Source organism: Rhipicephalus microplus, unplaced genomic scaffold (genome assembly GCF_043290135.1).
Source record: "Rhipicephalus microplus isolate Deutch F79 unplaced genomic scaffold, USDA_Rmic scaffold_90, whole genome shotgun sequence".
Lineage (NCBI taxonomy): Eukaryota > Metazoa > Arthropoda > Arachnida > Ixodida > Ixodidae > Rhipicephalus > Rhipicephalus microplus.
Window position 1 is genome coordinate 411,880 of NW_027464662.1, and position 22,547 is coordinate 434,426.

The window sequence follows — 22,547 nt, forward strand, 5'->3', positions numbered from 1 at the left end:
ATAGAACAGAAGGCAGCAAAAAGGGGAATGCAATCAGGACATTTATACACAAAAGTATTGATTGGCAAAGAGTCAAGTAGGGATGCAGGGAACATTTATGGTTAAAAAGGAAAGTAGCTGGGCAGATGACACTCTTTGGTTTGGTGTACTTGTGGACGGGAGCAAAAGCCAGAGAGGAAAACCAGCTAATGGTGGAGTGTATAACAAATGCCATTGAGGAAATAGGAGAAGAGTACGAGATAATTATACTAGGAGATATGAATGCGCACATAGAAGATATAGATGAATATACTGACCCAACAGCCAAAATGATCGTAGATATGTGTGAAAGGCATAATTTGATCATTTGCAACAGTACTGAGAACTGTGAAGGCTAAATAAAATGGGAGGCAGGAAGGCTGCAGTCGACGATAGATTATGCACTGATGTCACATAGAATGTATGATAAACTCAGGGGAATGCACATAGATGAATGTGGCTCTAGAAGTCTGGGTAGTGATCAGAAACGTGTCAAGCTAAGTTCTAGAAGAGCAATGAAAGTGGGAAAGAGACACGATAAGCAACTACAGGAGAATTTTTATTCAGAAAGGCAAATAGAAATAGCTGCTAAAAAAATTGAGAAAGTAATCGCTGAGCATAATAAAACAGTATGGACGTACACGAATCTAATTAGACTGTTTGAGCTAGAGCTTGCTAAGGCACGTGACAGGTCAACCCGGAAAAGGAGACACAAACCCAAGAGTTCGTGGGATGAGGAAGTTAAGAGAGCCATAGCAAAACTTCAGAAAGCCGCTAGGAAACACAGACGTGCTAAGCAGTGCGGTGAACAAACAGATGATGCTGAAAGAAAATTGGACATCTTTCTAAGCTGTAGAAGAAAACCATCCCTTCTGATCAATGAAAAATTAGAAGAAAGGGTATTCAGTGGATGGCAGCAGTACATAAAAAGGATAGAAAGGCAGCTGCAAAATTTTGGAACCATCTAAACTCCCTAAGAAATGAGACAAGCCTAGAGCAGAGGCTTATAACTGCAGCTTAAGGTGTTGGGCTAGAAGGGGACGAAGCTATTGAATATATAAGAACAAGGGTCACAGAAAAATTTGAACAAAGACGTGCCCTATGCATCTTAATATACAAGGATGGCTCAAGTGGCACAGTGACTCCATTTTCACGAGAGTGGGAAAGGGCTGAGAAGAAGGTTCCTAGTAGTAAATCAACAGGCCAAGATGGCATCCCAATTATGCTGATAAAGACATTGGGTCCGAAGTTTAAGCAAACTTTGACAGAAGCAGCGAGCAAAACAATCGATGGTGAATTCCTCGAGGAATAGGAACTTAGCAGGATGAGCATGATCTATCAAGAAAAGGGGGACAAAGCTGAAATGAACAACTACCGTTATATAACATTGGCATCAGTGGTCTATAGGCTGGCAATGCAGATTATAAAGGAAAGACGGCAGGCATGGATAGAGGATGAGGGGGTGCTGGGGAAACTTCAGAATGGGTTTTGGAAACACGGGAGGTTGGAAGACAATCTGTTCTCACTGACGCAGTGCATCGAAATAGCAGAAAAGGAACACAAGCCCCTGTGGCTAGCATTTTTGGATATCAAGGGAGTATACGATAGTGTGGTTCAAGAGGACTTGTGAGGAATACTGGAGACACTAGGTGTGGAAGATTGAGTCACTAATCCTTTAAAGGATATCTACAAAAGTAAGAAGGTAGTTATAAAATGGGAAAAACAGGTATTCGACCCCACAGAGATAAAACATGGGCTTAGGCAGGGGTGTCCTATGTCACCCTTGTTATTCATAATGTGCCTTCAAGGATTAGAGGACAAATCAGAGGGGAGTGGACTTGGTTTCAAGCTCTCTTTTATCAAACAAGGAAAACTCATTCAACAGGCATACCAACATTGATGTACGCAGATGATATAGTGCTAATGGCCGAGAACAAGGAAGATTTACAGAGATTGATGGATATCTGTGGTAATGAGGAAGATAGGTTAGATTTCATATTTAGTCAGGAAAAATCAGCAGTCATCATCGTTAATGATAATGAAGGTAGTGAGCTTAGGAGCTCATGCTAGATATAACAGATAAATACAAATATCTGGGTATATGGATAAGCAATAGAACCAAGTACCTAAAGGAACACGAAATACACTTAATGACTAATGGTAACAGGAATGCAGCGGTGATGAAAAATAGAGCACTGTGGAATTACAATAGGTATAATGTTGTGAGAAGAATATGAAAAGGGGTCATAATTCCTGGTCTGACTTTTTGGAAATGCAGCCTTGTGCATGAGATCAGGGGTTCATGCAAGATTAGAAATTAAGCAACGTGGAAAGGTAGGGTTGCTTTAGGAGCTCACAGGAATACACCAAATCAGGGAGTACAAGGTGATATGGGATGGACATCATTTGAGGGCAGGGAAACTAGCAGCAAGATAAAATTTGAGAAGCGATTGAGAGAAATGGGGGAGGAGCGTTGGGCTAGGAAGGTTTTCAGGTACTTGTACATGAAGAATGTCGATACAAATTGGAGGAAGCGAACCAGAAAATTGACGGGCAAATACTTAGAAAGCAGCAGGGGGCCAAACCAAAAAGAATTATTGGTTAAGAAAAAGGTGCAGGAAGCAGAGACCGATATGTGGAGAATTGGCATGATTAAGAAGTCTGCACTAGAGATCTATGGAACTTAAAGCAGGAAATCGCCAAGGAAAGGATCTGTGACAATACTCGAGGTAATTCCCTACTGTTTGAGGCCACGACGAAAATACTGCGAACCAAGACGTATCGGGCCAAATACAAAGGAGTATAAACGGTAAGCAGTGCGTGTGGAGAGGAGGAGGAAACTGCCGAACACCTGATAATGTTCTGTAGAGTGCTTCACCCTGTAGTCAGGATGACAGCACAGAGTTTTTCAAAGCATTGGGATTTAGGGACAGTGAGGGCAAAATAGACTTTGAGTGAGTAGAAATAACTAGAATGATGTTATCTAATTGGTAGCCAAAATCGAGGCACGAGTGTAAATTAAATCCTTCACTGCAAAGTCCTAGTCCTCAACTTCACTATTTAAAGGAGAAAAAGATAAACCTAGTGGTTGGTTTACTAAGTATTACGGCTTGGAGGCGTTAGCCGCTGTCCTATCTAAAGGGTACAGCCATATCGATCCATCCATCCATCAAAAGGCTGCCGCGCTGTTGGCGAAGCTTCTATGTGGCAAGAATAAAATGGTTTTGCGCTTTTATATAACTTTGTGTTCGTTTGGAAATGTTGGGTCAAGGAGTACGACAGGCAAAGTCAACGCTGGGGCAATTTATATTCAAATGGGGTTGTTACTTTTCTGTAGACTGGGGCTGCCTATATTAGAGCAGTTAAAATTTTGATGCCTTTGCAAGAGATCTCCATGTGCTTTAAACTATACTTCGAAGTTTGCGGGCTGCATAGTAGGGAGAGGGGGGCAATGATGAAAAAAAAAAAAAAATGGCTGCCCGATCCGGAAGAGAGGTGAGAAAAGTGCCGCGTTATACGTCTAAGGATTACTTTTTACACTCGATTGAATGGATTATTTTTCTCTCATTGAACTAGCACTGCTTTTCACTGTAACGCTGTTTCGAGAATTCTCGCATACCCTCTAATGCAATCACAGCTGCACCACAAGGTGGTTTTATTGCTTCTTAGATGCGTTCTTCGCTTCTTAGGCTGGAATGCCGGCCGTCCAGCCGTGCTCACCATAACTGGTCTCCCCTAAAGATGACGCACGTTCAGTGGGACTTCTGAACGAGGAGCAAGACGTTGTACGGCGCTCAATGGATAAATAAACAGAATCAGGGCATATCCACGGAGTGAATGATTTGTGGGGCGAAGCGTCCATCCATCCGTACGTCTATCCGTGCACTCGTTTATTCATGCGTCCGTCGACTCTTATCACACTACAGCATGCATCAAATGGATGGACTCTTCGCCCCACTCATCATATCATTCACTCCGTGGATATGCTGGCTGCGCTGGATAGAAGGACGACCGACCAAGTGATGTTGTAAAGAGCTTCGTCCCTAAAAGCAATAAAACCACGTCGCGCTATGCGTCGCAGCTGTGATTACGTCAGCATGCCTGTAATAATTCCCTAAACAGTGTTACAATCTGAATCAGGGGTAGTTCCACGAAAAGAACAAGAACATGACCCAGTTATTTGCGTAAAACCCGTGAATGCAGAATGCGACATTCTGATTTAGCTTGTGTATTGAGCTGTCAGTTTTTATAAAAAGTGGAGCATTTTATAGTCACACCTACTCGCGAATTCAGCGTCAACGGCACCGTTAACACCACCACTGCGCATGCTGGCGTCTTGTGCCCAAGTTCTTTTTTTCCCCCCCATGTGATGTGCATAAGGGCACGCAGCAATACAACATATTCCTGAAATTAAATGAAAAAAAAAAAAAACAAGAACTGACGTCACTTTTTCTAACAGGAAAAAACAGCATTGACATAGCCTCAATTGTATAAACCATAACCAGTCGGCAACTTAATCGATAAATTGCTACTATTGAATCAAACATTTGATCATTTTGACTTCCACTCCAAATTTTTCTCTCCTCTATGCAGAATGCCATTGATGCATGCACGCAAGATAACCACGCGAATGCGGCAGCGTGAGCACATACGTTACCAAGAAATAACACCCGCTCGAGAGGAATGGTCGCTGAGCTGACCAAACTTGGCGCTCAGCATCAACGACTGTCTTGCTCTCTCCTCGAAATGTGCCGACGCCATCAAGTCTGGCGCGAGAACCTCGCTCTCAAAGCATACAACGCTTCGCACTCACCCGCGACGCTTTTCCAGTTTCTCTTTACAACTACCTCTCGTCGCATCGCAGAAGCAGAAGACAGGGAGGAGGTCTAGATTACGTCTAGACTGAACGTCACCGGCTCTGCGACAACCACGGGCTCGTTACAGGTGCGCTTTGGTCACTTATGGATGCCTATTCGCACTGCGAGTTCTTCGATGCTCAGTGGATATGTTGGGGAATGTAAGAAAGAACTTCGAGATCTTTTGCTTGTTGAAGAAGAACGCCACACGCATTCAGAATTTTGTGTATCTGGTATGAAACACTGCACGCTACATAGCAGTGACAATTCACACTTTTGGGAGCAAAGCTCCCTAAGCCATGGGTCGTGCGTCCGCAATCTATAGTCATCGTAGTAGTAGGTCGCCGCCTCTACGGCCTGACTAGAGGAGCAGCACGCGGGCTCCCTTCTCAATTGAGGAGAAAAACCGCACAAGTTAATCATAATTAAAAAGATAGCTGTTTCTGATAAAATAACTTACAGAGACGAGGATTGCTGACTTGATCTCGAATAAATTTGCCAAAAAAAAAATGCAAGGTGCATTTAATGCTTACTAAAAAAAAATTGTATCAGAAGGACGCACTTTGAGCACTATCTGACCAGAAATGGTTGCCATGTTAAACTCGCTGGGCGTAACCTCCTTGGTTTTAACCAGGTTTAGAAAGGGTTAGGCTGCAATGCTACGAATAAAGTGAACTAGTATATAGCCATGAACCAGAGGCAGTGAAAGGTGAGAAGTAGACACGAAGCGCAGGCCGTAAGATAGTGCGCGAGCGCCACCTCTCATTTAGTCCTTGGAATATCCGCTGGATGGCGGTACTTCTATATGCTGAATATATCATGAAAAGGTGCGAGATGGCGATACTCGGAGTGTTCACTAAATGGACGGACAGACAGGCAGATGCACGGATGAATGGACGGACAGACAGGTGCATGGAAGGACGGACACATGGCCGAACGCACAGACGGACGGACGCACACACGGACGAACGGAAGCAAGAACGAACAGACAGACGCTTCGCCTCACTCATCACCATGCATTCTGTGCATATGCTGTGATTTTTTATTCTCCAGAAGTCTACGTCGACGAATACATGGTTTTCTGAAAGATGCCGTACGGCCGCATGTGCGACCCTTTGATTTGGATGCAGTAGAGATTACTGTAAATGAACACGATATATGATATTGTCATTGTGCTACCAAAGCATAACCAAAATACAGATGACGAAAAAAGGAGATGATTTTATTCACCAATTGGACCAAAATAAAAGCAGTAACAAAAATACTTCCCTTCAGTGCAGCCCAAAAATTTGTCGGTGATTTTTGCTCACACGCGAGAAAAAAAAAAAAAAAACATGCGCACGCCGAAGTCCCCCGTGTTCTGCTTTCTGCCGTGATCTCCGCCGCTCGAGGAACCCACATTAAACGCGTACCCTCGCAGTAGCCGGGCGCATGAGGCGATACTCGCTGGTTTTGCTGGGGAGCGCTGCTATCGGGACGGCCGGAGAAAACCACGCCGCATAGAGTTTCATACAATAATACCTTGTATGAAACTCTATGCCACGCCGCGTGCCTGCAATCTCGGAGGCCGTGCTCTCAGCCCCTTAGTGGGCACACTGCCCCATTCTAGTACACTGTAGTTTTAGTTACCCTGGATATTTTTAGGTAAACGCACGTCACGCCCCCTTTCCTCCGGTTTTCCTAGTGTCGTGAACGGGCGCCTTCCCAAGCGGTGGCAAAGAAATGAAATTCTATGCACCAAGACGCGGCGCTGTTTGTTGCTGGCGCGCTGGAGAGTGACAGGGGAGGTTGAGGACAAAGCGCAGCTTGCAGCAGCGAAACCACTTCCCTGCCACAGAAATTTTTGCCGAAGCACTTATTTTAACAGTAGATATTATTGCTAATTATCTTCGCGGCAGAGATAGAAATAAAAATAATTTTTACTATTCATATAGCCTTCTCACATACCCTCTTTATTGTGCTCTCTACGCAAGCACAAAGCAGCTGCGACAAAGTTTCTTGAAAGTAAGTGTGTCATTTGCTTAGTGGTGTGCAGGTGAAAGGAGGGTGCCAAATCTGCCTTATACATTACATTACTAGAGAGGGAAGCTGCTGCAATGAGCCTCCGCCCTCCTCCAAGGTGGATGTTTGAGCTGGCAAAGGCTGGAATGGTCACATATGAGAACTGCCGGACGGATAAAGCAACAAGGGCAAAAATGTGCACAGGGAACAGGCCACGCCTTTTCTTTTCCACTGAGTTAATTGTCTTTGCCAATTGTTAATTTGGGAAATGCACCCGCCTTATTGTGCTCTTCAGCGTAGGCAGAAAAGAGCAGCGACAAAGTTCTTTGAAGACCAGTATGTGAAGCTTAGGTCGTACGTGGAAGGGGACTGGGACAGCAACCGTCACTAAGGGAGGGGGGGGGGGGGTATTTTTGCAAAGTTTCGTTTCAAATAGGGGCACTGAAAAATCGAAGTTTGCATTCATCTATTGCTTGGCTTTTACTTATTGTTCTTTCTGATTTATTATGTGAAAGTATGTTCTCAATATGTTCAATACTTATTTTTCAGTGCGCATAAATTTCAATTTATTGTCTGTTGATGCAAAGTTTTAATGAATTATTTATTATTTAGTGTTTATTTCAATTAGGTATACCTGTCTTCTTTTTACTGTTCACTCACATTCTGCATCGAAAAACTTATCCTTGCGTCTTTCTGTCTGGTTGTATTCTTTTATGTAACAGCTGTAAATACATATGGTTATTGACGTCTTTGTACTCATACGCAACTGCGTGGAAAAGAATGTTAATAAACTGGGACTGAAGCCAGAATCTCTTACATCTTCGTTCCATGCTCGCTATACATCCCGGTGAATTTTTTTATGTGCTGTTCAGACGAAAAGTACCTGGCAGTATACTCTAAAGATCAGTTTTTTTTTTCCTTCGTTTACAATTTATCGGCGCCCTGTGTGACGAGCACAGAGACTTTGTACCGTCACCACAAAGCTTGTTTTAAACGAGAAACGCCTGAGAGCGCGAACATAGACGCGTAAATGCGGCGCGCCAGCGAGCAGTTGCGCCCTCTGAAAGCTGTATTGTAAAATCTTTCAGCTTTGCCGCCTCGTTCACGACACTAGGAAAATCTTTCTAGCCTCTATACTAAGCTACTGTTGAGGTGTCGCACCCTGAAGCAGGCAGTTACGGGGCTCACTTTTCTCTTTTTTTTTTTCCCCCTCTTATAGCCTCATCTAAGGCGCTGCACCGTGCTCCCAACCGGGCTGCAGAAATTAGGCGCCTTCTAATTACCACTACCACCACCGTCACTCGAGAAAGGTTACGAACATCGCGCGTGTTAACGGCGTGACCTAGCATTCTTGATAAGAAAGTGACGCGAGCCGGGTTACGGGGATCGCATGGTGGCCGTCTGGGAGATGTTATAGATAAGGGTTTGACACTTTAGAGATGATATCGGAGAGAGTGTCGCTACTTTCTATATATCGAGGAACTTAAGTTTCAGTCGTAGAGTTTCCTATGGTTTAGGAAACCCGCTTTTTCGTTCGTAGTGTCGCAACGTAATAAGCACTGCGGTCTTTAAAATAACGTATCTATTCATGTGAGAAATAAAAACACTACAAACACCTACGTATATAGGTTTAATTACCTAAAACATGCGTAGTACTTGTTTTTCGAGTCACAATGCATCAAGCCGATCAATATGACTAGGCGTTGAGAGGGTGCCTAAGCATTTGCCGGGAGGCCGAATTGCGCGACTGACAGACCAACAAAAAGACGGGCATGCGAAAGGTATTGCGTTAAGGTATCCCAAGAAAGATCATCGTCTTTAAAATTAACGCTAGTTCGAATGAAGCACAATTCTTCCCGCGGCCTAAAAGGCTGAACGACTGGGCGCAGGCCGATTTCACCGCCTGAAAAACCAAGACCGCAGAATAAAGACTTTTCACAGGTCTAGAGAAATCCCATCTTTTCAACTAATCTGACTACAAACAACCTCCAGTGCCTTCATACCATTCTACATAGGTGAACACAACACAATATGTCGGCCGGAAAGTCTTTGAGCGGCAAAAGCCACCGTATTGCGTCATCGGTCAGTTCGCTGCCGAGAGAAAGAAGGTACGAATGGTGTTCACGTGCGGAGCACGTGCGAACCGGAAGTCGTCGAGTTGCGGAACGAAACCCCTTTCCTCGCAAGCTCCGAATAATGAGCGAGCCATCGATGGACGAGGCGCGGTTTTTTGAGATAAGCGGCGGTTCAGCTATCCTTGAGGCCTCGCCAAAGAGACGTCGGCAACGGGCCACGCAACAAAAGACGGATGACGAGCAGTGGCACGATTACGCGATGCCTACGTAACAACCAACACCTGTTTGCCTTCTTCCTGCAACAGGCGGCTGATAAACAAAACGACGTACCCTTGAACCTACGTGTTACCAAGGGCACAGGTTAGCCATAGCACCGAACCTACCACACCCGTTCAAGAAAGAAAATGACCGCGGGAACCAGTGACGAGGTCAAACACGGCAAAGACGACGAGGGGGTGGGGTAGTGGAAAGTTTCCAGCTGCACAGCATGGCAGGAAAGGAAAGAAAAGCAATATCACCTGATGAACGCCGGTCGCCGCCGCCAGGGGAAAGCGAGCACGCAGACTGGCTGGCCCACGCACGACGGGTCCTGATTGGCCGCTGCGGATATACTTCATTACCCCCTGTGCTCATGCTCAACCTCTTCTCGAGATTCCAGGCTGTCCGCACTGCCCTAACCGAAACCTTTAAGCAAACACGGTGCGCACATCACCAGCTGATCGGCTCGTCGTCTGCTCGTCGCTTCCCTCCCACGCCGCATCAGCTGTTTGCTCTCCTCGCACCCGCCACGCTGAGCAGCACGTCGAGCAACATGCCTGGATCGGTGACCGAGAGTAACTTAACCGAGAGCCAAACACGTGCCATGTGGCGGGCAGCCGACTGTGTCTGCTTCGACGTCGACTCGACGGTGTGCATGGACGAGGCCATTGACGAACTGGCCCGCTTTGCAGGCAGGGACAAGGAGGTGGCCGAACTGTGAGTACTTGCGTCTGACGACCGCCGATAACATGTGTGCGGCGTATCTCCCGCTCCGTCACGCAGCGTTAAACAACTAAATCTTTTGCTTCAGGGGCTGGTTCGCTGCTACATTGTTAGAATGGTTCCAAGCCGACCTTGCGAAGCTAGCCCAATTCATTCAGTCAAGCTGAGCATGGAAAGTTTTTGACAGCTGTCTCATTCACTTGGCAGCAGCGAAGGCTTTCTGACTGCTTCGCACCTGTGCGCAGAACAAACAAGGCTATGCGTGGGGGCATGACATTCAGGGAGGCACTGGAACGGCGGCTAGAACTCATCCAGCCAACGGCACGCATGCTTCAAGAATACATCGACCAGAATCCCCCACGGCTCTCGGTCGGTATTGAGTAAGTTCTCCCTCTCTCACTTAGCTGCATCGAAAGCGTGCGTGGCACATTCCGCATTCTTTCCTTTTCGCTTCTAAGCGGAAAACAAAGATAATAATTTTGTGACAGCGTTAAACAGCATCGAAACTCTTGCGTACAAGTGAAAGCTTCCTACCATTGATGCACTTTTAAGCTTATTGAGGTAAAGGAAACTATTTTATAAAGCTTAAATAATGTTGTCCTGTTACTGTAGCTATGTTCTCATTATTCTAACAAGTCCGCCCAACTACCATGGTGAATTGTTTCAAATGATTGGATGTCTCTGCATTTTATAATAGTAAGTAATGCATACGATGGCCTTATTTTTTCTCTCTTTCTTCTTGATAGTCATGACACAATTATAAAAAAATTATCCCATCGATGTGAAGCTGCCTGAAGAATGCTACTTAAAATTATTACAACATTAGACAATTTTTTTTTTTGCTTCCAGGATTGAACATTAATAACCGTATGTTTCAACAAAGTTGCTTTTTTGGGACAACAAAAAATATTAATGAGCTCAAAAAATTAAATACTTTGGACTCATTTGTAATCTTCTCCAGATGAGCCTGCATTTGCTTTATGTGCGAAGTACTGTGAGAATTGCATTAACGTCCTTCCTGTGCAGGTTTTCTATTGCTGCCTAGCTGCTCTCATATTTGCACTCTTGTTGCAGAGTTTTGAGTTCTGCTTGTTTACCCTTCAACCTTATATCGAATTGTTCTGAAGGGCACAGCAACGTGGAAAACTGAGATTATCTTTGCGAGTTGAAAAAACACTAAGAACTTTAGCTTTTATACATCTACGGATGGGATGAAAGTGTTGCCAGAATGTGAGCATTAACTGACAATACTTCGCCTAGTTCTATTCTTTTAATACATTGGCCCAAATTTGCTTTTGTGCATCTTCATTGTGAACATTAGTTCAAAGGAATTCTACATAAAATATGGTGTTGACCATTGTAGGATTGAGGCACGCTGTGTCTTTTCCAATCAAATGGTGGCAGATTGAACTTTATCATGAAAGGGCGAGCACTTGCAACACAAACTTTGTTCACTTAAAGGACACATTTGTCACAGAGTGCTCCATGATGCTTAATTCCATAGCCATTTTGGATGAACACATCTCCTCCTTGTCAAACTACGCAAAAATTGTTTTTGATGACTTTGAATGTTTCCCAATGAGTGCTCACTCGCTTGCTTCCAAGTCAGTTCAAATGTTTCTTCACAGATTACAGAAATTGCTTGGGCAATTTCTCTTATTTTAACCACCGTTTAACATTTTTTCGCTAGTTGTGTTTACAAAATGTCCAGCGAACAGGATGCAGTCACGTTGCTCATGCATCGTTGCAGAAAATACGCTTTTGTTCGTTGCGCAGCTCTTTAAGCACTAATTATTCAGATACTGAAGTTTGCTTTGATGACTTAATGTGTTATATTCACCACTCTCAACAGGATTATTTCTCAAATTGTGACATATGTGAAGGGGACTGACAACTGCCCAGAATATGAAATGAGACGACTTCTCTGATGAAAAGATTGTCTGTAGCATTGACTCAAGTCAATTCTGTTTTTTCGTGCGAGGATTCATATTTCTCCAGTGAGTCTTGAAAAATTACTTGTGGTACCTTGGGGCGCAAAAGCGATCCAATGTATTAGGCCGCATGACCGTTCATTACTGTATGTAGTCAATGATTTTTTCTTTGTTGGTATTTAAATGTTCTTCGTTTCTTTATATTAAAAGATATCACTCCATAAAATGTTCATACATGCCCCTGTGTTAAGAGTTTGCATTAAAGTGGCACTGCCTTTTGCGTGACGTAATGATTCCATGCTCATGAGCATGTCTTGAGCTACTTTTCAACGTGCTTATGCAACAATGCACACACTTTCCAGGCCGCTAAGATTTTGAATTGACGTAGTTTTTATTTACTACAGCTCAGAAATGACACACACTGCTACTCGTTGCGGCCATGCATAGGTGTTATGGCACCTGCAATGACTTGGCTTGGCTCGTGCATCCAGAGAGTAAGAAAACTTGGAAAAGCCACCAATGGTACAGGCGCACACTACGCTGCACAAAGACTTGGCAACCTTACGTATCGTTGTAACAGCTTGTCATTTTTAAACATAGAAAAGCTCAAAACAACTATGCTTGAGCATAGCTACAGGAACTCCTGCAAAAGCAGGACGACGGGCAGGCGGCATCACTATTAATTCTCAGTGTTGTTTGAGGAAAGGTACATCAGTGCCTTTCAGATCAATACATACTGCTTGTAAAATGAATATGAGCTTCAGCAATCAACTACTACAGCTCAAACACTACGAAGGGTGAGCTTTCTGTTGTGACAAAAAAAAACGGTGATCATTTCCATTGATAGGCCATGGCTAAATAATGCTAATTTGTCTTAAAGTATGCTTGAAAATTTTTTTGTCAATGAAAACATGGTCTTGGGAAGCAAAATATTCAGTATTATGTTATGACAGGAAAATGACAAAATGATTTAAGGGTAAAGGAGTGCTAACAATAATTTTTTTATTTGTGTTCTTTTTTTTACATCAAACAAAAAAGAGCCCAAAAAATGTACTAAGTATGAGTAAAAAAGTTATTGGAAAAGGTTTTGAAAGTTTTTTTGGTTCCGATTGTACCTTGATGTCTCAACATGTCACGAGCTTCCCATCCATGCTCACACACAATACTGTGCCATTTCCACAGTTACTCTGTAACCATGGCTCCATTCGTGATGCACAAATGGCCGTTACGAACCATTTCCACAGCTACTCTGTAACCATGGCTTCATTCGTGATGCACAAATGGCCGTCACGAATGTTTACTTGATTCAAAAGTAACCATTTTGAAAGTGTTGATACTCGATGTCATCACAACTAGCCATAGTGCTGCAGGCAGTCGCCAGAATTAGTACTTTTGCCAGACTTGAAGCTAGTGTCAATGTCTGTTGGTGAACCTTGGGGAAAATTGATTTTCATATCAAAATGGCACAGGTTATTTCCTTTTCCTGAGCTTCACACTTGCTCTGAGCCATTTCTGTATGCTCGATAACGGCAAATGTCGGGAAGGGGCAGAGCATGTCATTCATATTTTTCCTTAGATCTAGTCCCTACTGAACCGTGGCCAGCTCGCACAGAATGTTTTCTTCTAAAAGCGTTACTTTCCTTAGCTGTGCGCACACACGCAGTTGATCACCGTATAATTGACCTAATTGACAATGTTCTCATCAACAGAGGTGAGTGATCAAAATATACATATGAACTGCCAGTGAGTCTTCAGTGTCCATGTTCATGCGCAAGCATATCTAGTGGGAATGATTTGTGAAGCCAACGGATGTATGTGCTACTATGCTATAGGTGTATTAAACAAGTCATGTGGAATAGTTTTCATAGTCTGTTGATGATCCAACTGTTTGAGCTGCCGCTGCAGAAATGTTATATCAAAGGTGGCTGGTACTGTCTGCCACATATAACACCAACGCATCAGTAACTGCAGTTGACAAAAATTGGCCCATGTCTACAATATTCCAATGAGCTTTGGACCTAGTAGAAATTGAAGGACCCACTATATAATGACAGAAGATATTGAATAAACAAGACTTGTATTCTCGAGATTTAGACTGGCACAGCTTGGCAGAAAAGCTCTTGTAATGCACGAAGGTGTCCTGCAGATTGCTATACATAATCTGTTATTTTTTGGTGCCTGCTTAAAATTAGTCTGCATATTATTAGTCATCCCCACTTTACCCTGTGAAAGGAGTTGATACTGTCTTTGCAATAACCAGCGGAATGTGAAGTCTCAAGACGCGGTGTGCCTGATGCATTCCAGCAGTACAGGCTTAATAAATGCAACAACTTTTCTCTCATATTATTACTGTTACCTACCACTATTTATAGTGCGTGTTGTGTGTACCAGTTTGTTAGCACTATTGTGTCGAAAACACTGATGTTTCATAGTGTTTTCTTTGTTGCGATGCCACGATTTCACTCACTAGTAGGCTTTAGGATGGGCCAACCCTGGTGATTTTTTGACCTTGTCGGGGTAATCGTGCCATTACATTCCCGAGACACTCTTGCATTGCGCCCAATAGCTGAAATTCAGCTAATTCATAAGTAATTTTTCATAAGCTAAAAGATGCGATGCCGAAACACAATCGACTGTGCCATCTACGTATAATGTACTACTACTTTGTAAGAATCGGAAACCCTGCAAGGCATGCCGGTCTTACCAGCATGGAGTTCGTAAACTGTGAAAGCCGTGAGGAGCAAACGCTTGGTGGGTAGGTGCTACAACTCAAACGCATGTGAAGGTCACTAAGCATTGCCCTTTCTGTAGCAGAACAGATTGCGGTATCTGCTTGCTTGGTTGTACATACCACTGAAAAAAATGGCACCACTTGTCCAGGATGTCAAAGTTTGTGGCTCTGGCGATTGGCTAAAATCCTTAGGATCAGTTCATCATCAAACAAAGCCTTTATTAATACTAATGACATCGCTGTACTGCTTGCTGCGATGACAGCATAATCCGCAGCCGCCGGCGAGGGTTCGCCAGGCAGTTCACCTGAAGATGCTGCGAGAATTATCAATGAAGCCATGCGCTTGTCTCGGCCACTTTAAAGCTTGTCTTCGAACTACGAGGTGTCAACTGCAATCGTGAGTGTTGCGGCCCCCGCCTTCTCTGCAGCAGTCACCCCTGGTTCCTGTGGCTCCCTATCCGGCCTATTCACCAATGTCGTGCGTATCTCTGTATTTCACATTGCATCAGTGGTTGCTTCGGAACTGATAGAGTTTCGAGGATTTCATGACGATACTGTTCTTTAGATCAAAACTGTAAATGCTCTCGGCACCCGCAATGCCTGGCCGGAGCATCGTAAATAGCTGGTAGCCATCGACGGCCTTTGTGATGCTACCAAGGCCTGGCACAATTATGAAGGTGTGCTGCAGCAGTCCTGGTCTCAGTGTTGTGCGAGGTTGACGAGTGTTTTCCGCCGGCTTTATGATGCTTGCGACTCCTTTGACACGGACCAAGTTTTTATCCCGCATGAGAACTGCAAGGCATACAACCTCGATCATGCAGCTCGGGCTTCCATCATTGTGCCCTCCTTTGAAGACAGAGATCATGAAGGGGCTCACCCCAACACTGCAGCTGTGCAATATGACTGCTCTGTAGAAAACAGCGTCGACAGCCTTGCTGGTGAAACTCTCTCCAGAATTCTGTGCACCATTACAGCTCTTGGAGTGTGCGTCGGTGTGTGATGCGACCGCTATACAGGTGGAGACCGAGAGCATTTGCCACAAACATCAGGAGGAGAGGCACGCAGCGACTGCTGCCATACAGGGTGTTCCCTGCGTGGCCAAGACCATTCGCCGCTTAACAGCCAAGACCAGCCACAGCAATGCGTCCAGCCTCAACTGCCTGATACACTTGTGGCAGATTTCCACACCCAGTTGCTGCGTGACCGGGGCCATCCAGGTATGATTCTGGCTGATACCCGGACCGAATCTCGGCTTGGCCGAGATCTGCGGGGCAACGAGGCATTGTTTTCAGCACTTCAAGACGCTATAGTGTGCAAAACAACGGACGTCCACATTTCGGCAGCTTGCAGTCATGGCCGAGTACAAGGATGACAGCGCCGCTAGAGCACGGGCGTGCACTAGAGGCTAGACTAGAAGGGCGAGATGAAAGAAGTTGGAACGGCCGGCCCAGGGAGGGGGAGTGTCTCAGTGTTTCTCTTCATTACAATCTCTAATTTACTGATGGTGTGGCACAGTGACACTGTATCTAGATCACTTAATCTTTCATGTTTTTTTTAAATCGGTAGTGATAGCCTAATCTCATTGGCTTACTTGTGTGCAAGGTTCAGAAAAATACATGGGACCACAGGCATGGTCATTTTGTGCATTGCTACACGTTGGCAGTTATTATAATTAGTCAAACAAGGGCTATTGTATTTATAGGAGGATTTAGCAGCCTGGTCAAGCCTGCTACAAATAGCATCGTTTTTCTTCTAATCACAAGACTCTACTGACAGCAACTAAAAATGCAATTTATTTGATTTTGGTTTTTCTTTTGTCAACTGTTGTATCAGCTCTGACATTGGACCTTGTACTGTGTGTGCATGTCTGCATAGTAATATTAAGCCGAAGCCAGAAAAATGCATGATTATACTGGTACCACAGCAAGAGAAGTGTGGCTGCACAAAAATAATCACTGAATTAGTCGATCACATTTTAATGTTCCCAATACTGACATACTCTTCTTTAATGCTTAATATTCACTAAATTAGTTACAGTGTGCGTGCATTGCAGGCACATTGTCATCATAAATGTACCAGCTAAGAAGAAAATTGTGAGGTATCTTTCTCAAGTCGGCTTGCGGTGGATTTGGCTTTTAGATAAAAAAACTCGCAACCATTTTCAGAACACGCATATTGAAGTAATAAGAATCGAAACATTGTTCGCAAGCTAATTTACTTCTGCCAAGGTTTCTTTTAGAGTTGCGAATGATGATAATTTTCATGTGCATCAGCAATAGGTTCAAGCCTAATACACGGTGCAATTGGAATGAACCGTCTATTCTCGCAGGGAGCTCGTGGCTCAATTGCAATCTCGTGGTGTCGCTGTGTACCTGGTCTCTGGCGGTTTCCGGTCCATCATCGAAGGAGTCGCAGACGAGATTGGCATTCCTCGCAAAAACATTTTTGCAAATCAGCTGAAGTTCTACTTTAACGGTATGCCTGAGTGCAATATTATGACGCTCTAAATTAGATGGTGCTTATAAAAGCGGTGAAGCATGTCCACATGAAGCATGTGTAATGTATTTCTTGCTTTCTGTGCACTAACAGATCAGGATTGAACATTGATTGCAGGCGAGTATGCAGGTTTTGACGAGAAGCAGCCCACATCTCATCAAGATGGCAAAGCTCGGGTGGTATCCTTTCTCAAGCAGAAATATGGCTATCAACGAGTCGTCATGGTCGGTGATGGTGCTACCGATTTGGCAGCTTGCCCTCCAGCGGTAGGTATAAATTAGTTTCAATGTTTTGATGACATAATGCTATTCGAATGGGCTTCTGTCTCCATCTTTCATTGGTCATAATGTGCACTGAATGAGCTCATCTGTGCAGAATTCTTTGTCGTCATTGATCAGTTTGTCACAGTTAGCCAGTTCTGTTTCCAAAGGGTCATAATAACTTCCCTTTCGAGTTCTTGCATCACTTGGTTCTGTTACTCAATATACAAACTAAAGTTTGTGCGACTTCAGACTCTAGTCTGCGGTAAGCCAATTTAAAGATCTGCTGAAACAAACAATGGCAACTCGTGTGACACATGATGCACATTCATCATTATCTCATGCCCAGAAAATTGCATAAACACAATAATGTTGTTTTATTATGGCATTCTTCAGGCTTATACAAGAGGGGAATCGGATACTGGAACAATGAGTAAATGCATGGCAAAGAAACAAAAACAAATATATATTCCTGTATGCGTAATGTAATCTTGTGCACCTTTGGCATGTGCATGAACATTTGTTGTTCTTTAATAAAAAAAAGTCTGTGTTGGGAGAAATGTTTCGTGTATTTCTGCATTTCTCGCGTTTTGGCTGTTCTCAATATTGTCTACTGGGACTTAGCAGCTTCACACTCACCCCTGCAAAATAAGACACTGTGCTTCCCTCAAATCCTGAAGCTGGTGCTGTTATCGCATTCTGATCTTTCTCACTTCCTTTGCTATATTTATTAATTTTTTGGCATATTCGAACCGCAGTTCCACAATGTTATGCTTTTCACTGTCACTTTTGATTCACACCTTTAACAAAATAGCCACGAACCTACTATATATACACACACACAATTGCACACACATGTATTGAAAAGGTGCCTGTAAATTCAGTGCGTTGCAGACATTCCAAATGACTGGTGAGTGTAAAAAAGCGGTGTTATATATTCCTTTCAATCATGAATTATGATACATTGTCTAGAGATGGATCAAATTTGTGTGACAACATTCCAAAGCACTCAGTGTTATTTTTTCAAGAAAGGAAATGATGGAATGCTTTGTTTAGAGTGAGCTTCACTAATTAAAGTTGAGCATGTAACTTAATTATCCTGCAATCTGCCAGCTTCTATATTTGCATAAAAAATAAACTATTGTGCCTGAAATGCATATGCACTTCTTTTTTTTTTTTCTATTTGTTTCGACTGAGAAAAACAAAGGTCTTCATCTTGGTCCTGGAATGTGTCGCGTCAAAAATGGTAGTGTATTCAGCAAAACGATCTTTTGCAGCATAACAAGGTAAATAATCACTAACTGTCTATTAAGGAAGCCTGCACAAATGTGCACACCAAGTCTGAAGCCATTTTAAGAAAAGCGCGGTGAGTCGCGAAGTAGGCGTGCAAAATTGTACACACCGCGACTGAAAGGCATATACTCTGTTCCTCACTTCGAGGGGAGAAACAAGTCTGCCAACTAAAAGAACTGGAATCTTGCCATATAGTAGGGAAAGATCAACTTGGTCATTTCTTATTGGGCTGCAGCATTTTGAGCAGGTTCAATGTGGTTTGCTGTTGCAGTATGTCCATTATATTCAAAAGATTCAGTTGTAAACATAAACGACCACACTTGGGGCAGAATAATGCGTTAAGGATGGAGTAGCACTTCTACTCCTGGTGATACAACCATGTTTTCGGTCTCCTGAAGGTTTTGATTGTAGTAAATAAAGCCCCCTGAAATTGTCATCCGCCATATTAAGTGCTGAGCCATTGCGTTCCATAGTTTCGTCGCCAATGCATTTTTGTGACAGCGAAGATTACAACATGCAACCATGAAAAGGTAATCAATTTTAGTTGTTCGTGACGGTTCTTGGGAAGGAGAGGAAAAAAACCGATGAGCTGTGCCACTCCAAGCATCTTGACAAGTCTCATTGAGAGATCGTACATAAAATCTGAAGGTAGTTGCTGCCTTGGTCTAAACATTGGTTCCAGCCACTTTCTCTGTTTAACGATTTCGCATCCTCTTTAATAATCTTATTGCAAGAAGTATAAACATCACAACAAAAAGTGAAGGTCCGTATTTTTGCTGTATCGTCAGCTTATTCACAACCTGGCAAAAAAAAAAGACAGCTTTTCTGCATGTATGTTTCACTTCAAAATGTATGGCCTAATTTCTTGAACGTCAAAAATTAGACGTATGCCAATTTCTATTATAGCAGGGTACAGACAGTAAAATAACTTGAGCAATGTTCTTGATTGGGCTGGTTAGTGCTCAGTAGATGAAGAATAAAGTCGCACTCAATACGGGGTGAAATAAGTCAGACATGAACAGCGCTTAACTAACAAACACGGGTTAGTGCAAAACCAGCTGTGAAGGAAACACCATCAGAAATGTGCATAGTCATCAGCCAGCTTAACGTTAATGCTTCATAGCGTGTCCTGAAACGGGTTGACGCCAGCGCTGCGCAGTTCTGTTGCCGAGATGTTACCCACATGTGCATATGTACTATCCAAGAATAGAGTTGCTACCTCAGCAACAGTGCCCGGTATATTGTGGCTAACATCGGCCAAACTGTACAAGTGATACAGTCCACACAACAAAGTAGCGTGCTCGAGCTCATCATCCGAATTTCTCTGCACTGCACTGAAATTACATATCCAACACTTACCAGTGTGCGAGCTTCATAATAGCTGGTTGTCTACTCTTGCTCTGCACATTTGCTTCTACGTATTGCAATGAATCCTGGTAGTTAATTCATGTCATCTTGTCCAGTCATTAAAAAAAAGTTGATGGGTCATAATTCATTGTGCCTGCTTCATCAGAATCAACTTGTAAGTTACCCTCGCACACAAAAACCATTACAAGTGTCTGTGAATGTGTGCATGCATGTACCCTTTTGTTGTGCTTTGTTTACAGGATGCATTTGTCGGATACGGTGGAAACCAAGTTCGCGAGAAAGTCAAGAAGGCAGCTCCGTGGTTTGTCTACAGCTTTGATGAGCTAGTGCAGGAGCTGAATAGGAACTGACATGACAACACCACTTGATTTTGTTGCACCTGATATTTATTTTTGTACAGTATTTCATTGTTCTTACAGCCTCTCAATTATTAATGAAACCCGACCTTTCACCTGTCTTTGCAGGTGGATCCAAAGTTGCAAACTTGTTGAGGCTTTTCGGAAAAACCCGTTTCAGAAAATGTTCTATGCAAAAATGTCAGTGCTCATATTGCTTGAACGAATTGCACCGCCACTTTTGGTAAATGCACGGTAGCCTTTTTTTTTGTTTCTAATGCATTTTGTAAACTAGAGGACAGATCTGTTGAACTGCAATTGTGCACATCTTTTGTTTTTATATACATGTGTGTCTCTTGAAAATCTTGAAATGACCATTGCATTGACAAGCTTCGAGGGACCCATTTCATGTGATAGAAATTCAAATAGTACCTGAAGCAGAAAGTAGTCAGTAAAGTAGAAAGTTGTTAGAAACAGTTATAGGGCTTAACTTCAGTACGGTGTGTTTATTTTGTTTTGCCAGCCTAGTATATCAAATAATGTTGTTGGCTCTTACGCCAAATAAAATTGGCATCTCTCACGGCTTGTGACAATTTTTTTGGATGGTGCCCCAAGCATTTCACAGCAGCAATTTTTGAACTGCTGTTTGCCTTTGTTCGGGCTTTCCATCAGTCGTGACAGTTACAAATATTTGAAATTCACAATGAAAGTCAGCCATCAAAAAAAAAAATTGTTGTCAAGACACCGCAGGACCTTATTTTGGCACTGCCTTACTCTGCAAGAAGTTTGGCACCCGAGAGAACAACGTGCACTGCACTGTTGCATTTGCTTGTCCTCTGACACGCAAAGAATGTGTGGACCAGCACTGGCTGAGCACGTGCTTGAATCGACAAAAACAGGAGATTCCCCGAGGCTGCCTTTTCTCATTCAGTCAGCCAGCCATGCTTGGTTCACCCATGCCAAGTCACTTCTCAGAATAGGAGGCAAGAAAATCCACCTATAGTTCTGTTGACACAAGCATTAAGTGAAACGCATTCACTTGTGAAGCTAATCACTTAATTCAAGCTTGCACGAACTCCTAACAAGGTTACAGCGCACTGATACCTCATTCACAGAAGTATCTAAAGAAAAAAACAACTGACAACCGAACAAGGTTCTTGCCATGTCAAAAGGGGACTCAAAATAACCATAGAATTGGAGGAATAAAACCTAGCCATAAATAGCCATCCATGCCTTTGTGAAAACAACACTTAGTTTAAATGACTAAATGCAATACAATGTTGATAAAACTGTAAGCAAGAACCCTTCAAATTCGAAACAGAAGGCGTAGAGTCGATGACAGACAAAAAGGGAGACACACACAGGGAGCCACTTGCAACAATGTTTATTCCAAGAGAAAAAAACAGGTGCTATTACTGCGGACAGTGTCATGCTTTCATTGCTGTGCAGTCGCATTGAGATATTCCAACTCTCTCAGAGATGCCACACATGCAATAATGACAGGCCTCAATAATATTTTTACCTCTATTATTTGATTTCATGAGTCTCGACCCCTGGAAATCATGGAGCATGCATGAAAATCCAGCACACTAATGCAATCTATTGCCAGGTGATGGCCTCTGTATTTCATATCGTTTTGCAATGCTGTCCGAGCCTCTCTGAGTACTGCTCAGTATGGCCAACATACGTTTTGCCACATGATGGGAAAACGTCGAAGACCACACCAACCTGTCATTTGAACTTTACTTTCATGGTTTACGGTACAGGCTCGTGCCTTTCAGAGGAAACAGCCTGCTATTTCGCTATGTTTTGACATGTTCCCCTTCTGCTCTCATGGCAGGTTATCAAACCCGCGACAAACATTCGTGTCGACTTTTTTTTTTTTTTTACATGAGGTGGCTCTAGGTCCACTAGAACTTCAAATTGGAAATTGCCAGTTGCGATATCTCAATGCGACTACACAGCAACCAAATGTGACAACACAGACCTGCATAGACAGCACTAAATTTTTCTTGGAATAAAGATTGTTCAACATGTTGCGCCCTGTGTGTCTGTCTACTTCTATTAGAATCCTGCAATACCAACACGCTCATTTTTTTTAGTCTCAAAAACCCATCAAAGTACAGCAGGAATCTTTGAAAATTAAAATAGCAGCATTAATAACAGACTTCAGACTCAGCAAAAAATTTAGCAGATTCCACG

The 22,547-nt window shown here is 43.2% G+C and overlaps 2 protein-coding genes across 2 annotated transcripts in view; one reads left to right on the plus strand and one right to left on the minus strand.

Moving 5' to 3' along the window:
* LOC119184197 (neprilysin-1-like) overlaps positions 1–22,547 on the minus strand; it is a 312,286-nt gene that overhangs the window by 15,550 nt on the left and 274,189 nt on the right. The window lies entirely within an intron of this gene.
* On the plus strand, positions 9,423–20,928 carry LOC119184205 (phosphoserine phosphatase). Its single transcript, XM_037433897.2, has 5 exons — positions 9,423–9,925; positions 10,177–10,311; positions 16,923–17,068; positions 17,207–17,355; positions 20,250–20,928. Exons 1-5 carry the CDS (start codon positions 9,438–9,440, stop codon positions 20,358–20,360), a joined length of 1,029 nt encoding a protein of 342 aa, XP_037289794.2. The 5' UTR covers positions 9,423–9,437; the 3' UTR covers positions 20,361–20,928.